Source organism: Sminthopsis crassicaudata, chromosome 3 (assembly GCF_048593235.1).
Source record: "Sminthopsis crassicaudata isolate SCR6 chromosome 3, ASM4859323v1, whole genome shotgun sequence".
Lineage (NCBI taxonomy): Eukaryota > Metazoa > Chordata > Mammalia > Dasyuromorphia > Dasyuridae > Sminthopsis > Sminthopsis crassicaudata.
The window spans coordinates 588,619,926-588,638,283 of NC_133619.1; the positions used below are offsets into that span (position 1 = coordinate 588,619,926).

The 18,358-nt window shown below is 44.4% G+C and overlaps 1 protein-coding gene and 1 long non-coding RNA gene across 2 annotated transcripts in view; one reads left to right on the forward strand and one right to left on the reverse strand.

The window, feature by feature from the left end:
- Positions 1-1,450: 1,450 nt before the first annotated feature.
- On the reverse strand, positions 1,451-6,551 carry LOC141559961 (uncharacterized). Its single transcript, XR_012487593.1, has 2 exons — positions 6,381-6,551; positions 1,451-2,034 (listed from the first exon to the last, which is right to left on the reverse strand). It is a non-coding gene; the product is annotated as an uncharacterized LOC141559961 (long non-coding RNA).
- A 103-nt stretch (positions 6,552-6,654) lies between these two features.
- LOC141563692 (protein argonaute-1-like) overlaps positions 6,655-18,358 on the forward strand; it is a 34,421-nt gene continuing 22,717 nt past the window's right edge. The window contains 7 exon segments of the mRNA XM_074305118.1: positions 6,655-6,815; positions 14,270-14,453; positions 15,520-15,640; positions 16,179-16,360; positions 16,792-16,928; positions 17,592-17,726; positions 17,915-18,002. Of these exon segments, the coding sequence (XP_074161219.1) occupies positions 6,791-6,815; positions 14,270-14,453; positions 15,520-15,640; positions 16,179-16,360; positions 16,792-16,928; positions 17,592-17,726; positions 17,915-18,002 (872 nt within the window). The 5' untranslated portion in view covers positions 6,655-6,790.

Genomic DNA, 18,358 nt, shown 5'->3' on the forward strand with positions numbered 1-18,358 from the left:
TTAATTTTATAGGGGGAAAGCTTATTGAGAAACAACTATTATACTTTAAAATGAAAGACACCATTAAAAAAACCCCCCCAAAACAGATCATACTGGAATAATATCAGTTCATTTTATCACATGCACACACATTATATCCTGAGTGTAACCATCATAGATACTTCTGTGATGTATATGTATATTCACATATACCAGGAGTTAGGGTTTTCAAAAATAAAATTTTATTTAAATATTTTGTTTGCTTCCACTTTCCATCCCAAGAATCTATCTCATATAACAAAGAATATTTTTAAAAGGAAAAAGAGAAAGAAAAAAATCACCAGAATTATTCAATACATTGAAAAAGTCTTGAAAATATAAGCAAAATGTCATGCTCATGGACTTCTCACCTCTGCAAAAGAGAAGAAGGAGCAATAGAACTCTCTGGGGTCATGTTTGTTTCTGCTATTTTGCTACATTTACCTTTGATTGATTTGTGGCTATTATACTTTCTGTGTACATTGTAGCCCTCTTGTATATGGTTTCTTTTTATCTGCTTATTTCATTCCATATTAGTTCTTATAAGTCCTTTTTTTTCAGTATTTACCATATTCTTATGCATCCAAGTGGATAGAGTAACAAAGTTGGAGTTTAGGAAGATTTAAGTACAAACAAATCCTGCCTCAGATACTTACTGCAGGTATTTGTTATTCTTTAATAGTTTTCAGCAGTGTTTGACTTTTCCTGACCCCTTTTGGAATTTTCTTGGCAAAGATACTAGTTTGCCATGTTCTTCTCCAACTCATTTTACAGATGAGGAAACCAAGGTAAATAGGGTTAAATGACTTGTCCAAAAGCATATGGCCAGTAAATGTCTGAGACAAGATTTGAACTCAGGATCCAACTTCCTGACTTTAAGACTTCTATCCACTATGCTGTTTAATTGTCCTGGAAAATAGATGCTATTTTATTTACAGATGAGGAAAATGCGTGAGAAAGAAGTTAAGTGACTTGCCCCAGAGCAAATGTTTGAGGCCAGATTTGAACTTTGGAAGATGAGTCTTCCAGATTTCACGCTCAGCATTCTAGATATTTGCCCCTATCTTAGTTTTCCTCATCTGTAAAATGGGGATAATAATATTTACCTTCTAGAGTTGTTGTGAGAATCAAATGAGTTTATATATGTAAAGTGCTTTGCAAATCTCGGTGTGCAGCAGAAAACTATGATTATAGTTTTGTAGAGCACAATAATAAGGAAAGAAGAATGTATAAGAAACTATGAACTTTTTAAAAAACTAGTCTAGACAATAATAAAATTGCTCTATTTGTTACCTTTTCTGCATTTATTTTTATTTTTAATTTTTATTTTCAGTTCCAAATTCTCTCTCTTCTTCCATTCTTTCTCCTACCCATTGAAAAGACAAAAAAAAAAAAAAATCCAACCCCCCTTTTACATATGAAGTCATCTGCATTTCTTTTAGAAAAACATCATTTCCTTTTTTTTTTTTTAATATGTTGACATTTTTTGATTCAATGCATCTCAGAAATGATCTCCCTTTCTCATGAGACAACTAAACCAGTAGGTCCGGGGAATATTATAGATGAAGTATATTTTAGCAAAGGGTAGAAGAGATCTGCAACGTATTTCATCACTGTGGGGAGCTGAAGACATACTGAGGATTTTCATTGGGGAAGTTAAGTCTGAAAGACATTGGAAGTGGTACTGCCCAAGCGTCTGCTTGGGGAAAAGGATGAAGCTATGTAAGAGGTCAGGAAGACACGGTGAGATTTTACAAGCTTATCAAATTTGCATGCTAATAGGTAGGTTGGCTCTTTGCTTTCACCTTCTCTTTCATTAGGCTTTAAGAAGACCTTCCAGTCTGCTTTTCAGGTCTCTTGTCTGCAGAACAGGAGAGAGAGACAGCTTCTACGGGTCAGGTAGCTGCTGGCAAGCTGCTGTTTGCTGCTGTTGCTGTAACTGATTGCCGCCGCAGCCTGAGCTGAGAGTGGAGGGAGAGCTGGAACTGTTCCTGGAGAGCAGCGCTGTAGGGGTTCCTGGGATAGAGATGAGAAGACATCTTGGAAGTGAGATAGACCGACCAGCCCGCAGAGGTGAGCACATAGGAGAAATGGACTGGGATTTGCTATGAAACCTTATTGGCTGGTGGGAAGGCCAGGCGACCAATCCTAATCCAAGCCTCCTCACTCCCCTCTGCTTCCCTGTTTTCTCTGCTCTAGTTTAGCACCTGAAGCCAGGGCCTATTCAACAGCATCATACTGCATCCTCATTCCTTTTCCACAACCTGTGGCTGAGAGATGAAGGATCAGGAAACAAATGGGCCAAGTGTTCCAATAGAGCACAGTTTCCTTTGCAATTTTAGAAATATCTACTACATCATGTGGCCATGCAAAGCTGTTTCCTTGTGAAATATAATGATTAGAAATTGAGCTATGAAATGTTCTAGCTGCAAGATGCAGAGAGGTGAACCATCAGTCTCCCTACAATTTTCAAATAATTTGGCTCTATTTCATCAATCCCTGGTCTAAATTCAGAACCCAGTCAATGAAGGTTTCCTTCTTGTCCGGTCTGGTGAAACACATGGTTTATTTGGCAGGGTGGGTAGTTGGCATGTATTTGAAAAGATATTAGTATAATTCTTTAGTGCATGGATTAGTAATACCTTGAAAGGCTCACTGGCTTGGTGGTTTGGTTCAGCATGAAGTCTATTCCCTTATTTTATAGCTAATAGCAAACTGGTGCTTTGTTTTCCTGAGGGCTCAAGGAAGGAAGGCCAGAGCTGATGTGGGCTGCTATGGCAACAGGAGCATCTCAAACCTCATATGGGATATCCATCAAAGTCCACATCACTGTTACAAAAACATTTACAAAATCTCCCATGCTATGCTCACAGATAAGATGGACATGTTTGGGTTGGATGGTGTTATGGTTGGGAGCATTTGAGACTGGCCAAATGATTGAATCCGAAGAATAGTAATCAATATCTTGGAGGGAAGTCTCTAACAGAATGCTTCAGGCATCTGTCTAGGCATCAGTCCTATATTGCTCAACATTTTTATCAGTGCCTTGGAAGAAAGCATAGTTGGCAAGCTTGTCAAACTTTCAGACATCAGTAAGCTTTGTGGGCCCACTAACAAAGTGGATGCCAGTGGACCAATCCCAAATCTCTGGACAGGCTAGACCAAGGCTTTATCAAACAAAGTAAAACATTTAAAAAAAATCAACTTTGCAAATCCAGAAAGGGAGGGGTATGGCTAGAAAATAATTTCTTTTCTTTTTAATTTTGGTGAGGCAATTGGGGTTAAGTGATTTGTCCAGGGTCACATAGCTAGCACATGTGAAGTGTCTGAGACCTGATTTGAACTTAGGTCCCCTACTAACTGTAGCCAGTGCTCTCTCCAATGCGCCATCCATCTGCCTCAAGATGCTAATTTCTATGAAAAATCTCTCAGGGTTTTACATTTTGATTTCAATATAAGCCAAAATAATTAATGTTGTCTTAGTTGGATTATGAGATGCATAGTGTTCAGGATAAAAGAAGGAATGGTTCTCCTATATGCTAGTCAGGTCATCCTTGGAGTACTTTGTTCATTTCAAAGCACTAAATTTTAGAAAGGACAGACAGGCAGGAGTAGGACAAAGGAAGGAAAGCAAAAGTCTGGAGAGCATGTCATATAATGATGAAGAATTGGAGAAAAGGAAATAGGAGATTTCTTCAAATATCTAAAGGGCTTTACTTGGAAGAGGTATATTTAGGCTTAATGTGAAGAAGCTTCCTGATAGTTAAGAATGAGCATCCTTGGAAATTAAAGGATTTTTCTTTCTAACAGAATTCTAGATGACCATTTATTAGTTGTTCTTATTCAGATATCTGTTGGACTAAATGGAATCTGAGATCTCTTTTGAGATTGGGATTCCAGTCACTCACACTCAAAGGAGTTGTCACTTGTTTACCATGAAAAGTGACTATGCCAGTTAATAGCAGAACTTTACCCAGGTCTTTTGACTTTCAAGGGTTTGGTGGTTTTGGGTTTTTTTTGTTTGTTTGTTTGTTTGTTTTTTCATGTTGATGTTAAAGAAAAAAAGATTCTGCCAAATAAAAAGCAATGTAAATGAAGAATTCGGAGAAGCAGGAGAAGACATATAAACAGAAGCTAGGTGAAGTAAGCAGAGTTAGAAAAGCAAGATACATAATGAAACAATAATGGAAAGAAAAACAAAAATGAAATTTCAGGAAGCATGATTGTACTTTCCTTCTTTGTAGATGTGGAGGACTTGGTACAGAACTTTACATATACTTTCAAACTCGTCAAATATGTGGGTTAGTTTTGCTAACCTGTTTTTTTCTTTGGTTTTCTGGGGAGGCAATAAGAGAGGAATATATTTGGAAGTAAAGATGATGTGAAAAAAAAGATAATCAAAAAAAATTTAAGGTTCTGCTAAAGTTTGAGATAGGCTCAAACTGGGCTTAGGAAGGGAAAGCTATTTGGGTGACATTCCTAAGCCCTAAAATTGTTCCTTTTACTGTATTTGTTGTATATGTCATATAACCCACAATAGTTCCAGTTTCCTTTTCTCAGATTACTAAGATTGGTACTAATACCTGCATTCCTTCTGGCATTTTTGCTTCATGATCTTTTCATCTATGATATTTTGTTCATTATGTTAGTTTTCCTTTTGTTTGGCTATTTCTTTGATTTTTACCTTTTCTGAAAAATAATTTTCTCTTGAGTAGAATCATGAGTTAACCATCTCACACACACACACACACACACACACACACACACACACACACGCTGAGGCAAACACCACAAAACATGCCCCACTGACAACCTTTTGGACAAACTCAAGTGGTGGCTGGGTGTCAAAAACCCCAGGACAAAATCCTGAGATATGGCGAGAAGTGCTATCACAGGTTGAGCTTGCCATCTGGTAGCTTTACATTTTAATTAGTTCTTGTTAACTAGGTGCTAAACTAAGTATTTTCTAGCTACTAAAGTAATGTAAATGCTGTTAGCAACTGGGACTATATTCCAATCTTCTCACCCTAGTTATAACTCCGTGCTTTTTTTATTATTATTTTTTTTTATTTTATTTTATTTTTCCCTAATCCTGTCTCTTCTCACTGGCATTCGGTCGCTGTTTCTAGGGGAGGGCTCTCTCTTATATGACCTATCACTTGGCCATCTTCAGTGAAGTCCTAATCGTCTTCCTCCTTTTGCTTCTTGAATATTGCAGAACACCAATTGTGCTGCAAAGAACCTTACCGAGGATATGATCTAACCCTTTTTACTTTTATAGCTAAGGAGGTAATTTGCCTAGAATACCGCCAATTAGTAGCTGTTAGAACCATTTCACTTCCGGCTCAAGAAATTTCAATGGTTTATTATAGCGTTGTAAGATAAAATCGATGTACCTATTTGATACTTTAAAGCTATCTGGCTGCAGCCCATTTTTCTAGATTGCCTTCATTTTATTCTTACGGCATTCTACATTCCAGTCAGAATGGCCCACTAGATGTTCCTCTTACAGGACATTTCCATTTCCCATGTCCCTGTATTTGCAGAGGCTAAGTTCCTTATGTCTGTAATATTATTCTTCCCCTCTGTGTCCTGGAATCCCTAGATCCCTTCAAGACTTAGCTCAAGTACCACCTGCTACAAGCGATCTTGTCTAATTTTCCCAGTTGTTAGTTTCACTCTCTAAATTACTATGTATTTTAAAATATATATTTTGTATTCACCCATGTAGATTTCACACCCAGTTACAGTAAACTTATTTCTTTTTGCCTTTGTATCTCTAGATCTATGAATATACTAGGTGCTCAATAAAGAAATTGAATTAAATTGATTTAGTAGAACTCAGCTCTCCCTTCTTAGTTCCGTACTAATTTCACTTCACTTTATTGTTTGATATTACAATAATGATAATTAATTACCATAATGATAATATACCTTTCCCTTGGGTTTTAAGGCTAAAAAATGCTTTTCTCTCAACAACAACAAAAACCCCGAGAATAGGTAGTGTAGTTGTATCCTTTTTTGCAGATCGAGGAACTGAGGTTCAGAGACTTGGCAATTACCCAAAGGCCCCAGAGTAGTAAGTAAGTAGCGGAGCTGGGACTCATTTAATAGTTTCCCCTAAGAGCAGGTCCGATGCAACTATGTATTTCTCTAGTATCCCTTGGGTGGGCGGGAGTGCTGGAGGTTACAGTTGCCCCAGGCTGCCTCTGTCAGACAAAAGATTCTGGGCTACAGAGCCGGGGAGAATCCTGGCGCCGGGCCAGTGTTACGCTCTCCGCTTCCAGACTCCCCTCCCCCTTGCTAGCCTAGTAGAGCCCCTCCCTTGGTGGGAGAGCCCTGGGGTGCAGATGCAAACCCACCTGCTCCGCTGCGGAGCCTGGAGCCCCAGAGCCCAAAGCCCGGTGGGTTCGGAGTGCAGCGCTACCGACTGGACGGTAGGGGGCGCGGCCACTCGAAGAGCCTTCGCTCCCTCCCTGCTCCGCTGGCCTTTGTTGCTGTAGGAGAGACGGGCTCGACTTGTTCCCGTCCACCCTCTCGGCCCCGGGGCGGGCGCGCCTGCGCACTAAGGGTTGGCCGGCTGCTTGCAGGGAGAGCTTGCAGCAGCGGCGGCGGCGGCGGCGGCGGCGGCGGGCGGGAGCTGCCGGGGTGGGGGGGGGGAGCGGAGCCCGGCCCGGGAGCGGGAACCACGGGAGCGACTGGGGCCCGGGCCCCCCCACGCCGTGCACCAGACTCACTCCCGGCTGCCTGATCTAACACACGGGTATATGGGATGGAAGCGGGACCCTCGGGAGCAGGTAATGGCCTGTTTGGGGGGAGGCCTGGGTGCCACGGGGGGGGGCGCTGTATGTAAGTGGGGGGTCTATATCACTAGAGAAGGGGAGGGGAACTTGTGAGCATGGATATGTGCATGGCGAGGAGCGAAGGAGAAAGGCCTGTGCACCTGCGTGGGGGGCTATGTGCATGGGGGGCAATACGTGTGCAATCTGAGGAGGGGGTCTTATGTGCCTGGAAGTGACGGGGGGAGGCTTCCGTGCACCTGCGGGGGAGGAGAGAGTCTAGAGTGTATGAGGAAGGGGGTTCTTAAGATTCTGGGACTTGTGTGTTGGGGAGGCCCCACGATCGAGGCCGGGGTTCCGGAGGTGAGGGTATCTCCTGACTGCAGAGAATTCTTGTGTGCACAGCAAGGGGAGAGCTACGAGTATGGATTTTGGTGGTACCTAATGTTTGTTGGGGTTCCCAGGCTCTGCGGAATAGGAGCATTGAGGTGGGATGGGGACATCACTCGGGCTCAGGAGAATACGTCTGTAGTACTGGGGCGGAGAAACCGATAAACTGGGGGGCCCGGTCTGAGCAAAGAGATGAGCTTTCGGGGGAGGGGGATGCTCCTGGTGTTTAGAAAGCTTGTGGGGGAGGGGAGGGAAGGCCGCGATTGAGGCTGGGGGTTTGGATGGGTGAGAAGAAGGCTAGGAGATCAGACTGTGGATCCTGGTAGAGAAGAAGACTCTTGTATTCCACAGTTTAAAAAAAAAAAAAAAAAAAAAAAAGTAGAATTGGGAGAAGGGGCCTGAGGTCGGGGGCGGTGGGGAGAAGTGGTGAGGGGTAAGGGGGGGGCGCCCAGGCCCTGAGCATGCGCAGAGTTAGGTTGCGTTGAGTCAGTTTGGGGTCCGGGTGGGGTGGGGGCGGGGGCGGCAGGGGGAGGAGACCCTGTCTCTGAGATTCCATAGGCTGTGGGATTTGGGGGAGTTTCCCCCTTCCCGGATCCTGGGGACGCCTTACGTTTGGGGTAGCCAGCATAGCTCCTTTTTCTGCTGCATAGTTGGATTGGAGGGGCAGAAATTTGAGGGTTTCAAGGCCTAGAAGCTGATGTTGATTTCAGTTTGTAGAGACAGATGTGAGGGTTCAGCGGCCTAGAAACTGACATTGATTGGGTGGGGGCGAGCACTGATAGATGCTGACACTGGTTTGGGGAGGGGCTCCTGAGATAGAAGGAGCCTCGAACTGGAATGTTGATGGGGAGGTGGAGTGTGAGGTTGGAAACCGAGGAAGCCAGTCTGGCCCCAGGTTTGCCTCTAACATCAGGACTGATTTTCTGTTCTGGGTTAGGTTTGTTGGAAGGCTTGGAGAATGCCCAGGTCTATCCCTCTCCCCTCACATTGAGGAGATGTGTGAGATTTTGGGTACCTCCTCCCCTTTCGGTACGTGGGGGAGAAACAAGAATTTAAATCCCTGCACAAAGGCTGATTCCTTTGGAACATTTTTGGGTGTCAAGATTTCAGAACGTTAAAAAAAAAAAAAAAAAAAATCCCTTTCCCAGCCCTGCCTGCGCTAAGGGTCTACCGAGTGAGCCAGCCGGAGTTTTCCCCTCCCCCACCCAGAGCAGCTGTCAGGGGCCTGGACACAAAACAATCCAGGCCCCTGCTGCCTGCTGCCTCCCACTATACACACTTGGGGGACTGGGGGAGGACGAGGCTGTGGGCCAGAGATGGGGAGTGTTGCTAGTAAGTTAACCCCATTATGGGTCAGTTTTTGTTGGGGTCGGTGGGGATCAGCCTCAACTGACCAATTTCCGTGATTAAGAAGAAATGGAGGAGGCAGTAGAGGGAAATTGAGGCAAGTCAATCTAGAAATTGAAAAGGTGGAGTCTAGGTACTCTGTGAGGTTGAAGGCTATCCTATTTCTTTCTGTTTCCCAATCTAGATGGCCATCAGGGAACTGATTCCACAAACCCTTTCCTACCCACCCATAAATCAGGAGAGCAATTAAGGACTGACATTTCTTCCTTAGAGGAGGGAGCATGAATTGGTGGGCCAGGTTCAGTCAGGTATACATGTGTATTAAGAGAATGTCATTGCTAGTTAATAGTCACAGTGATGGTTTATATTTATGTAAGGCTTTGAGATGAAATAACTTACCTTGGCGATACCAAGGTGTTGGAAGGGGGTTTTGAACCTACTTTTCTCCTAAATCTAAGTCCAGTGCTCTTTACAATACAACTCAGTGACTTTATAGGGAACATTTTTGTAGTACTTTAAGGTTCACAAAGCAGCTTACAAATAATATTTCATTTAGTCCTCATAAACATCCTCCTTGTTGAAGTAAGTGCTATTATTATCCCCATTTTATAGATGGGGAAATTGAGTTTGATCGAGATAATAGTGACTTCCCCAGGATTACACACAGGACTAATAAACAGTTACTCCAATACTTTCCCAACTATAGCCTGGTGGATCAGGTAAACTCATTTGCTTTACCATAATTCCTTATAGTTCCTCCAGCACCTAGTGTATAGGGAGGCTAAAAATGACTTCTACCAGCCTAGCTCTTTGGTTGCCCATTTGCAAGGTAGCTTTAACAGAAACCTAGCAGACTGAGTTGTTACTGGAGAATTCCTGAGCATTTCCCCGTCCAGCCTCATTTTCCCCAAATAATAATAATAGGTTACATTTATATAGCACTTTTAGGCCTGTCATAATAATGAGTCAATATTTATGTTAATGCCTTAAAGTATGCTACACATCTGATACTCAAGGGTAACTTGTGAGCTCCATGTTCAAATATCATTATGCTATTTTGCAGATGAAGAAACTGAGACTTATAGTCATTGAAGTGATTTGCCTATGATCACAGTACTATTAAGTACCTGAAGCAGAATTTGAACATAGGTTTCCTAACTCCAGCATCACTATGGTGCTGCTGTATTATTGAATTTTAAGCAGTTTTCATTTTGACAGTAACATTGACAGCTTCCATTTAACTAGACATTTTGGGGGCAGCTTAAGTATTGTACCCATTTAACAGATGAAGAACTAGAGGCTGAAAGGAGTTAAATGACTTAGTCAAGGTCATATAGCTAGAATCACTAAGTGGCAAAGACCAATATTTACCTTAGGACTCTTATTTCAAATCCTGGGACTCAGTTTATTGTGCCCCTTTATCTTTACTCCAGTGAACCATGGTCCTTGGTTGGTCCTGTTGGCCAATTGATTTGCAATAGGCTAAATGATGTACATAGTAAGTGCTTAATGTTTGCCTTGTGGAATTGAAGATGGGGACCAGTGAACCAGACCTCTTTCTTCTAGGTGTAAAGTATTTGTTTTTTTTTTTTTTTTTGTTTGTTTTTAATCTGGCTGTCAAGATTGGGAGGGTGCCTTTTGAAAGTAGCTGGACTTATTAAAGAGTGTCTCAGATACCCATTCTTCTTTAAAGCTGTATTGAAATCAAATGATATCCAAGCTGGGTGGCACCTGTACTTTCTCCACCCCTTTCCCCCAATTGTTACTTAGAAAAGCATCCCAGACAAGTTGCTAATTAGTTTTTGTTTGAAGAAGAACCTAACCTCTGAGGGAGCCTGAGTTTAGATACCCCAGGTTGGGAAGAGCTAGAGCTGCTTTCCTTGATACCCCATTCAAAGGCCCAAAGGAGTTTCCTTTCCTGTTTGGGGTGGGGGAAGAAGGGGTAACTGAAGAGCCCCGTGAGGCACAAATTCTCTTTGTCTCCTTACCCCAGACTTCTCTCCTTCTGAGAGGGAGAGGATAGATGCTTTTAGGTTCTTGAGTCTCTGCATGGCTGTTTCTCTCTGAGCTGTGTCTATATCCAGGCATGTTTGTGCATGTGCTCATATATGCCTGTGTCTTTATACATGTGTGCACACATCTGTGTTTATATGGGTGTGTATCTGTTGGATACTTGGTTTAGGCACTTGGTTTAGGATTTTTAGTTGATAGATCAATTTGTACAAGGTGATTCTTCTTCGATCTTCAAGATGATCTAATTCAAACTGTCATTCCCAAGAAACCCACGTCTAACACATGTCTCTATTGTATATAACTAACCTTTGATTTTCTTCCTTCTCAAAATCTCTAAGCACTTAATTGCAACCCTCTGGCTCCACTCAGAATATATTGCTCATATCTGAAAGCAGGACTCAGGGTGGGAGAGTGAAATTCTAGGTCTTTCAGAGATCTGGGAAGCAACCCCAGAATCCCTGAGCCAGACTTTTGCCCACCCAGGAGCATGTGGAAGGGAGGAGCACCATAAGAAAGTAGAAAACAGGTGTTAGGGGGTTTCTATCTCCCCTGATCCTGTCTGCTGCACCACCACTCGCTTTGTGTGACTGGTCGCTCCCCCTCCCCCCAGCTCTGAGACCCAGGGTTCCAGTCCCTCATCTGCATCACAAAGTCCCGTCTGTCAGCCCCAGGGAGAGAGGAGGTGGTGGGGGTGGAGGGCACCCCTTAGAGTCTGCCTGCTTGCCCCTCCTCTGTCTCCTAGGCTGCTGGGAGTTCCCTCCTCCCAGATACTTAAATGAATTCTAGCAGCTTAAATTTGATTTTGTTGTTTTGGAGGGTTTTTTTTGGGGGGGGGCAGGGAAGGGGAAGAAAGCATATAGTTGTCTTGCCCTAGACTAATATTGAACCAGAATGGTTGCTTTAGACACCCCAGGGAACTGGATTCTTCCCCCAGGACTCTAAGCCTTGGGGCTCCATAACCTGGACCTCCCCTCCATAATCCAGAGGTCAGCCTGTAGAGAGGAAGAAATATTTGGGCCTGTATTTGAAGGCCCACTATCATAGTCCAAGGACAGCAGCAGGTTCTAGAGCTGGGATTGTTAATCTTTTTTGAGGGGGGTGGGGCACAGCTGATCCCTCTGGCTGGTTGGTAAAATTTAAGGACCTTTTTTTTTTCCAGAAAAAATGTTTTTTAAATGCAGAAAATAAATATGCAGCTCTATAAGAACAAACAATTCCATTAAAATACAATTATTAAATTATTAGAAAACAAAATCATGGGCTTCAGGTTATGAACCCCTGTTCTAGATCCTGCAATGGGTGGTCGAGGAGGAGGATCTCCTGATAGAGGGTTTTGCAAAGATATGGGTCTGTGCATTGTGAATGTTGGAAAGGAGGGTATCTCTCTGGTGGTCTCTGAAGCCCACAGTTCAGACTAGAAGGGGCCAGTGAGACTATGGGAGCTATAGTGTCCCCACCATCCCTGCTTTACTCTGAACTCTTTCTGACCTACCCCGCCCCCCTGGAAGGGATAGGACAGTAGTTTCTGGTGTCAGGGCTGGGGGAAGGGCCCTGCTATCCTCTCCTTAGAGGGCAGGCTAGAGTAGGGGGAAGCACTTTCCCACTTAGGCTACTGGGAAACCCAGCTGATTAAGAAACCTCTAGGTGGCTGTAGAAGGACCAGGGCCCTCCCTGTGAATTTTGGCTGCAATGTCCATGTGCTGCTGCTGCTGCTCTGTGTGTGTGTGTGTGTGTGTGTGTGTGTGTGTGTGTGTGTGTGTGTGTAGTTTACATTTGCATCTGTCTAGCATGATGTGGTGGAGAGAACAGGTCAGAGGAGCAGCATTTGAGTACCAGCTTTGCTGTTGTGTAACCTTGGACCCTTCTCCTTTCTGAGTTGGGGTTTCTCCCATTCATCAGATGAAGAGGAGTTGGGCTAAATGTTTTCTGAGCTTTTCATTCCAACTCCAACAGTCTGTGATTCTATGTCTGAATCTACAGAGCTCCAGGAGGACCTGGGTTTATATGGCTCTTTGTCATTGTTCATTCATATAGTCAACAAACATTTATTGATTGTCTACTGTGTGTCAGGCACCATGTCTGCTTCTATGTAGCTGTCAGCTTCTGCAGCTGGGTCTCTAGCATTTGCTATCTAGTGCACATCTGCATGTGTGTCTGGCTTGGCCTATGTTAGGCAGGGTGCTGGGGCTAGGTGAGCTGAGGCAGGAGGGAAGGGGAGTAAACCTCTCCTTGGGCTAGGTAGGGAGGTGGCATTTTAGTCACCTGGAAGCTAGCCTGAAAGCTGGACTCTGAATGCCTTAAGGGAGCCTTGGGGATTAAGGGGATTGGGGGGAAGCAGGGGCCTATCACTGGGGCCTTCTCAGTTTGTAGGAACCATTGGGAGAGGGCTTTGCAAGCAGGTGGATGTTGAAGAAAGGAGGGTCTCTCTCTTTTGGTCTCTGAGACTAGGAGTGGACAGTGAGAATGTGGGACCTGTAGTGCCCAAATTATCCCTCTTTTTCTCTGAACTCTCCCTGACCTACACATTTCCTCCACCACTACCTCCACCCCAAGAGATAGGACAGTAGTTTTTGGTGTTGGGGCTGGGGGGAGGGGCCCTGCTGTCCAGACAGTGAAAGCTGAGCCTGGGGGGAGGTGTCTTGTCTGTCTCCCAGTGTCTGATCTGGGCTGGTTTTATTACCCCACCCTCCCCCAGGCCCTGGGACCCCAGTGAGATCAAACAATAACAGAAGGAAGACAAAGCAGGCTCAGAGCCTGACAGTGACCCCCTTCCCCCCAGCTGCAGAATGGGGTTGGAAGGGGGGGTATTCTGTGGAAAGGAGAAAGAAAGGCAGACCATGCAGGCAGCCTTGGAAACCCAGGGGGATCGGAGAGGCCAAAGCTGGCTCCGCCCCTAGGGCCCCTTCTGTCTGTCTGCAGGAATCGATTCTGGAGGGAGGGAGAGGAAGGGAAGGAAAGAGGAGAAGACTTGGAGCTTTTGCTATGGAGAGCTGGGGGGAGGGGAGGTAGAAGGCAGACTTTAGGCCCTGATTGAAGCAGGGAAAATTAGACATCTAACTGGGGGAGGAGGGGAGGGGAGGAGAAAAGGGGGATGTGGGTTAAAGCATCTTACAAAGAATTATCTTTCCCTCCTACCTCCCAGACTCCCCTGTGCTTGAAAAGACCTAGGAGCTCTGTGTCCCCGGACTCTTCTGGCTAGCTTTCATGGGTGACACTTTTGGTACAGAATGCTAGTCCTCAGAGGCCCCAAGGTCAGCTTAAGGGGTAGATTGGGTCTGTGGATGCAGTAGGAGAGAAAGTGTCTGAATTTGCACTAGGATGTTACATAATAGGAAGATCTTTCCCCAATGGCCAGATAGGTAAATCCCTTCAAATCAGTAATTGAGGGAAATTTGGTCTGTCTGGAGAAGATTAGGGTTCCTGAACCTAGTGGAGGGGCTTGGTTAGAAGAGGTCAGCCTATAGTAATTCCAGTCACTTCCTCTGCACAAACTGGGGCAGGTTTCCCCTAGGACACTTGTTTTTTTGGGGAAAGCCCCTTTTTTCAAGGCCCAATTTGAATATAAACTTTCAAGAAGTCTTTCCTAAAAAAACCCTGTACTGCTGAATTCAAAAGGATTTCTTCCTGCTCTGGCCCTTAATGTTTGATGAAGTGAAGTGAAGTGAATTGACAAGATGATGGTAACTTCTCTGCCTGAGCTCCTTTGCTCTATTCTTCTATAGCTGCAGGCACCTACCTGCCCCCCCTGCAGCAGGTGTTCCAGGCCCCGAGACGGCCTGGGATAGGCACTGTAGGCAAGCCCATCAAGCTCTTGGCCAACTATTTCGAGGTAGATATCCCCAAGATCGACGTGTACCACTATGAGGTGGACATCAAACCGGACAAGTGTCCCCGCAGAGTCAACAGGTAAGGCAAGTATTGCAGCCTCTTTGAGCCCCCAACCCTTAGCTTCTAAGATCTTTTTCTATTTTGAAACCCTTCCATTCTTTCTTCCCTGACCTAGAACCACATGTCCCCCCTTCCCCAACTTCCCCTCCCTGACTCAGAAGCCTCTTGCTCCCTCTCCTATACAACTGGGAAGTTTTTGTCCCTCCCTTCTCTTATTCAGAATCCCCCCCATCATTTCCTTCCCTAACTTGGAACTCCCCTGTAGTCTCCTTTTTGACTTGCAACTCCCTACTCCTCTTCCTGACTGAGGGGAGATCTTGAAGTCCATATTCCTTCTCCTTAACCCCCTTTTTTCTCCTTCCTTTCTCTCCCATATTATGGGCAGACTGTGTATTTTGTTCCTACCTCTCCTCCCCAGTTCCTGGCCAAATCTAAGAAGTGAAATGAGAAAGCACTAAGGAGTAGCCCTCAGGGAGGGGGAGGGGAGGGGAAAGAGGGTGTCTTGTTTTATACTCTTCTGTCTTATCATGACCCTCTTGGGCTTACAGAGGATGTTCAGTCTTCCAGCTAGATTGATTTCTGATCTCTAGAAGGAGTTGTGGGGTGGAATCCTCAAACCCTGGTCACCTCAATACTAATGGGTACATTCATAACCTACATACTTTTCCAGTTGAAGGAACCCCTCAAAATTGAGGATGAGAGAAAAAGTTGGAGTGATTACACTGTCTAGAAGGACAGAGCATTCACAGTTCTTGGAAGGAGAAGATCTGGATTGGAAATCTAGCTCTGTCACTGTCTATATCTTGAGAAAATCATTTGATCTCTTGAACTTTAGTTTTCTTATCTATAAAATGGGAATAATAAGTCATGGATTGTAATTGTTTTTCTCAAGGTTGTTAAGGGAGGGGAGAAGTGCTTTGCATTTTGTAAAGCACTCTTTCATCGTTAAATATTGTTAAATGCATTTGTGGCTGAGATGCATTTTCCCCTTGTGTACTGGAGATTGAGGGACAATTGTAAGTGGTTTCTCAAGACTTTCTGGAACTAAGGACTCTATGAGCTTCTCTCTTCTCCTTCCTTACAGAGAGGTGGTGGAGTACATGGTTCAGCACTTCAAGCCACAGATTTTTGGTGACAGGAAACCTGTGTATGATGGGAAGAAGAACATCTACACTGTTACTGCCTTGCCCATTGGCAATGAAAGGGTAAGGGGTTAAAAATTGTATGAGATTGATGTGTTTCCAGGGCACAATAAGTAGTGCACAGCATGGACTTAGTCTAAGCACAAAGCCTTCTGGTCTCTTATTTGACTCAATCTAAAACACATTGCCTGAAACAAGGGGGCTCTTGGTTCCCAGTAGATGGGATTAAGATATATAGATATAGAAAACTTCCTTCTGGACAGTATTTGGCAACTTCCTATTCCTATCCTAGGTCCCAAAATTGTCTGAGCTAGAACTAAAGACAGGATTGAATAGGATGACCTGTTTATATAGACACTTGCTAGCCAAGGATTTGTTTTTCAGGATGAATTGGGGATCTGGATATTGGAGGACATTGATTTATTCACTCTTTAAACCCACTTGTCATTTTTCTACTGTGTGCACAATCCTTTATTAGGTCCCCAGGAGATAAAAAGTTTAGGTAAAATGTGACCTGGTCCTCAAGGACTTTATTGTCTAATAGGGGTGAATGAGTGCTAGCTATCTCTGTTCCCTTCCTTTTCTCTATTTCCTCTCAAAGGTGGACTTTGAGGTAACAATCCCTGGTGAAGGAAAGGATCGGATCTTCAAGGTTTCCATCAAATGGATGGCCATTGTCAGCTGGCGCATGCTTCATGAAGCCCTGGTCAGTGGGCAGATTCCTGTCCCTCTGGAATCTGTTCAGGCCCTGGATGTGGCCATGAGACACCTGGCATCTATGAGGTATGTGGGAGGGGAGCAAATGACTTCTGCTCAGTTTGTGAAGAAGATCTTAGTGGAATAGGGAAAGGAGATACCCAAAGTGGGTGGGAAGGATATTTTGGATATTGTATTAACAAGTAGCTCTTATTCCCCAGACATAGGAGGGTACAAATGAGACATTATAAATCCATTGTGTCTCCTTTTTGAAGAGTTCTAAGCCCTTCCTTATGTTTTATCTCCCTGGTACGTTCTTAATCCATCCCTCTTGGAAAAGGAAAGGGAAATCTAGCAAGGGACAGATGCTCTCTCCCCAGACACAAAGCGGGGAGGAGGCAGAATTTGGATTAGAACCTGGGTGTCCAGTCTCTTGGCCCAGGGTTTTTCCTTATTGGGTGGGGAGGGAGTTGATCATGGTATGCTGGAGGGACCAGGATTCTACCCATCCCTCCTAGGTACACCCCTGTTGGCCGTTCCTTCTTCTCTCCCCCTGAGGGATACTACCACCCTCTGGGGGGTGGGCGTGAAGTCTGGTTCGGCTTTCACCAGTCTGTTCGGCCAGCCATGTGGAAAATGATGTTGAATATTGATGGTGAGTGACAGAGGTGGGGGTGGGGAGGCACCTTCCCAGCTCTACAATCAGTGTCAATGTTTCTTCACAATTCCCACCTTGTTTTACTACTCTGAAGGAGCCAAAAGTCTCTTCTCTAAAATTACAGGGTTGGACTAAATCCATAATTCCAAATCTTTTTAAGTATGGGGGAGCCCTTTGTAACTTCAGCATAGATTCTCTCTCCTCTACCTCTCTCCCCCCATTCCCATTATAGTTATGGTATCCACTGAGGAAGGAAATACAAGATGACAAGCTACCTTTAATTCAGTAATGCTTTCGATAAGTTTGCATTTCATCATAATAGTATCCATATGTTTGAAAAGAAATAGTACATAGAGGTGCAAGACATGATATTTAAGCCATAGAAGGTATGTTTGCCTATTTGTTATACTAAGTTATAATGCAGATTTTGCTGGAGCTAAATAAAGATCAGAATAATAATTGTCAATGTGCATGGCTTCTCAGACCCCTTGAAATAACTGTAGATTTCAGTATGGAAACCATTGGACATTAGCAGTACTGAATTTAAGCTTTAAATCCTGGGATTCTAGGACATCTGAGCCTTTCCCCCCTGGGATAGACGTGTCCCTTCCAGTTAGACCTCCAGCTTTCTCTGAGTTGTCCCCTGCCCTATCCCTGCAGTTTCGGCCACGGCTTTCTACAAAGCACAGCCAGTCATTGAGTTCATGTGTGAGGTACTTGACATAAGGAACATTGATGAGCAGCCCAAACCACTCACTGATTCCCAGAGAGTTCGATTCACCAAGGAGATCAAAGGTGAGTGTTACTGGTGATGAAGATGGGGATAGAATGGGTTCTAGCAGAGGGAGAGCAGTATGTTGAGATGTAAAAACTGGCCTTTCTAATGTTGGGTAGATTGAGATCATGGTGGTAGCTGAGCTCATTCTTGGTGGGATTCCTCCCTTAAAACTTTTCCTAGTTCTCTATCTATCCCCTCCCTCCAGGACTGAAGGTGGAGGTGACCCATTGTGGGCAGATGAAGAGGAAATACCGAGTGTGTAACGTCACCCGCCGGCCTGCCAGCCATCAGACGTAAGTGGGCAGGGTTGCTGGCTCATATCCAGGAACGGATGCCGAGTGATTACCCAGCTGCTAGGATGGGGGCATGAGGGAAGTGGTGGAGGCCCAGAAATCTGATAGCCATTCTTTTAGATATGAGCCCTGAATTTGGCCGTTTGTCTGTCCTGGGATGGCTGTGTGATCTTGTGTTCCCATGGCCTTCCCACCTGCCTTACACACACACACACACACACACACACACACACCCCTGTCTCATCACAGGCATCTTTCTGCTTTCTGACTCCAGACTTTTCTATTACTATCTAACTACTGGGATTTTTCCTGAAACTAGGGCAAAAAACTTTCCTAGCCACCTGAGGCTGAGAGAG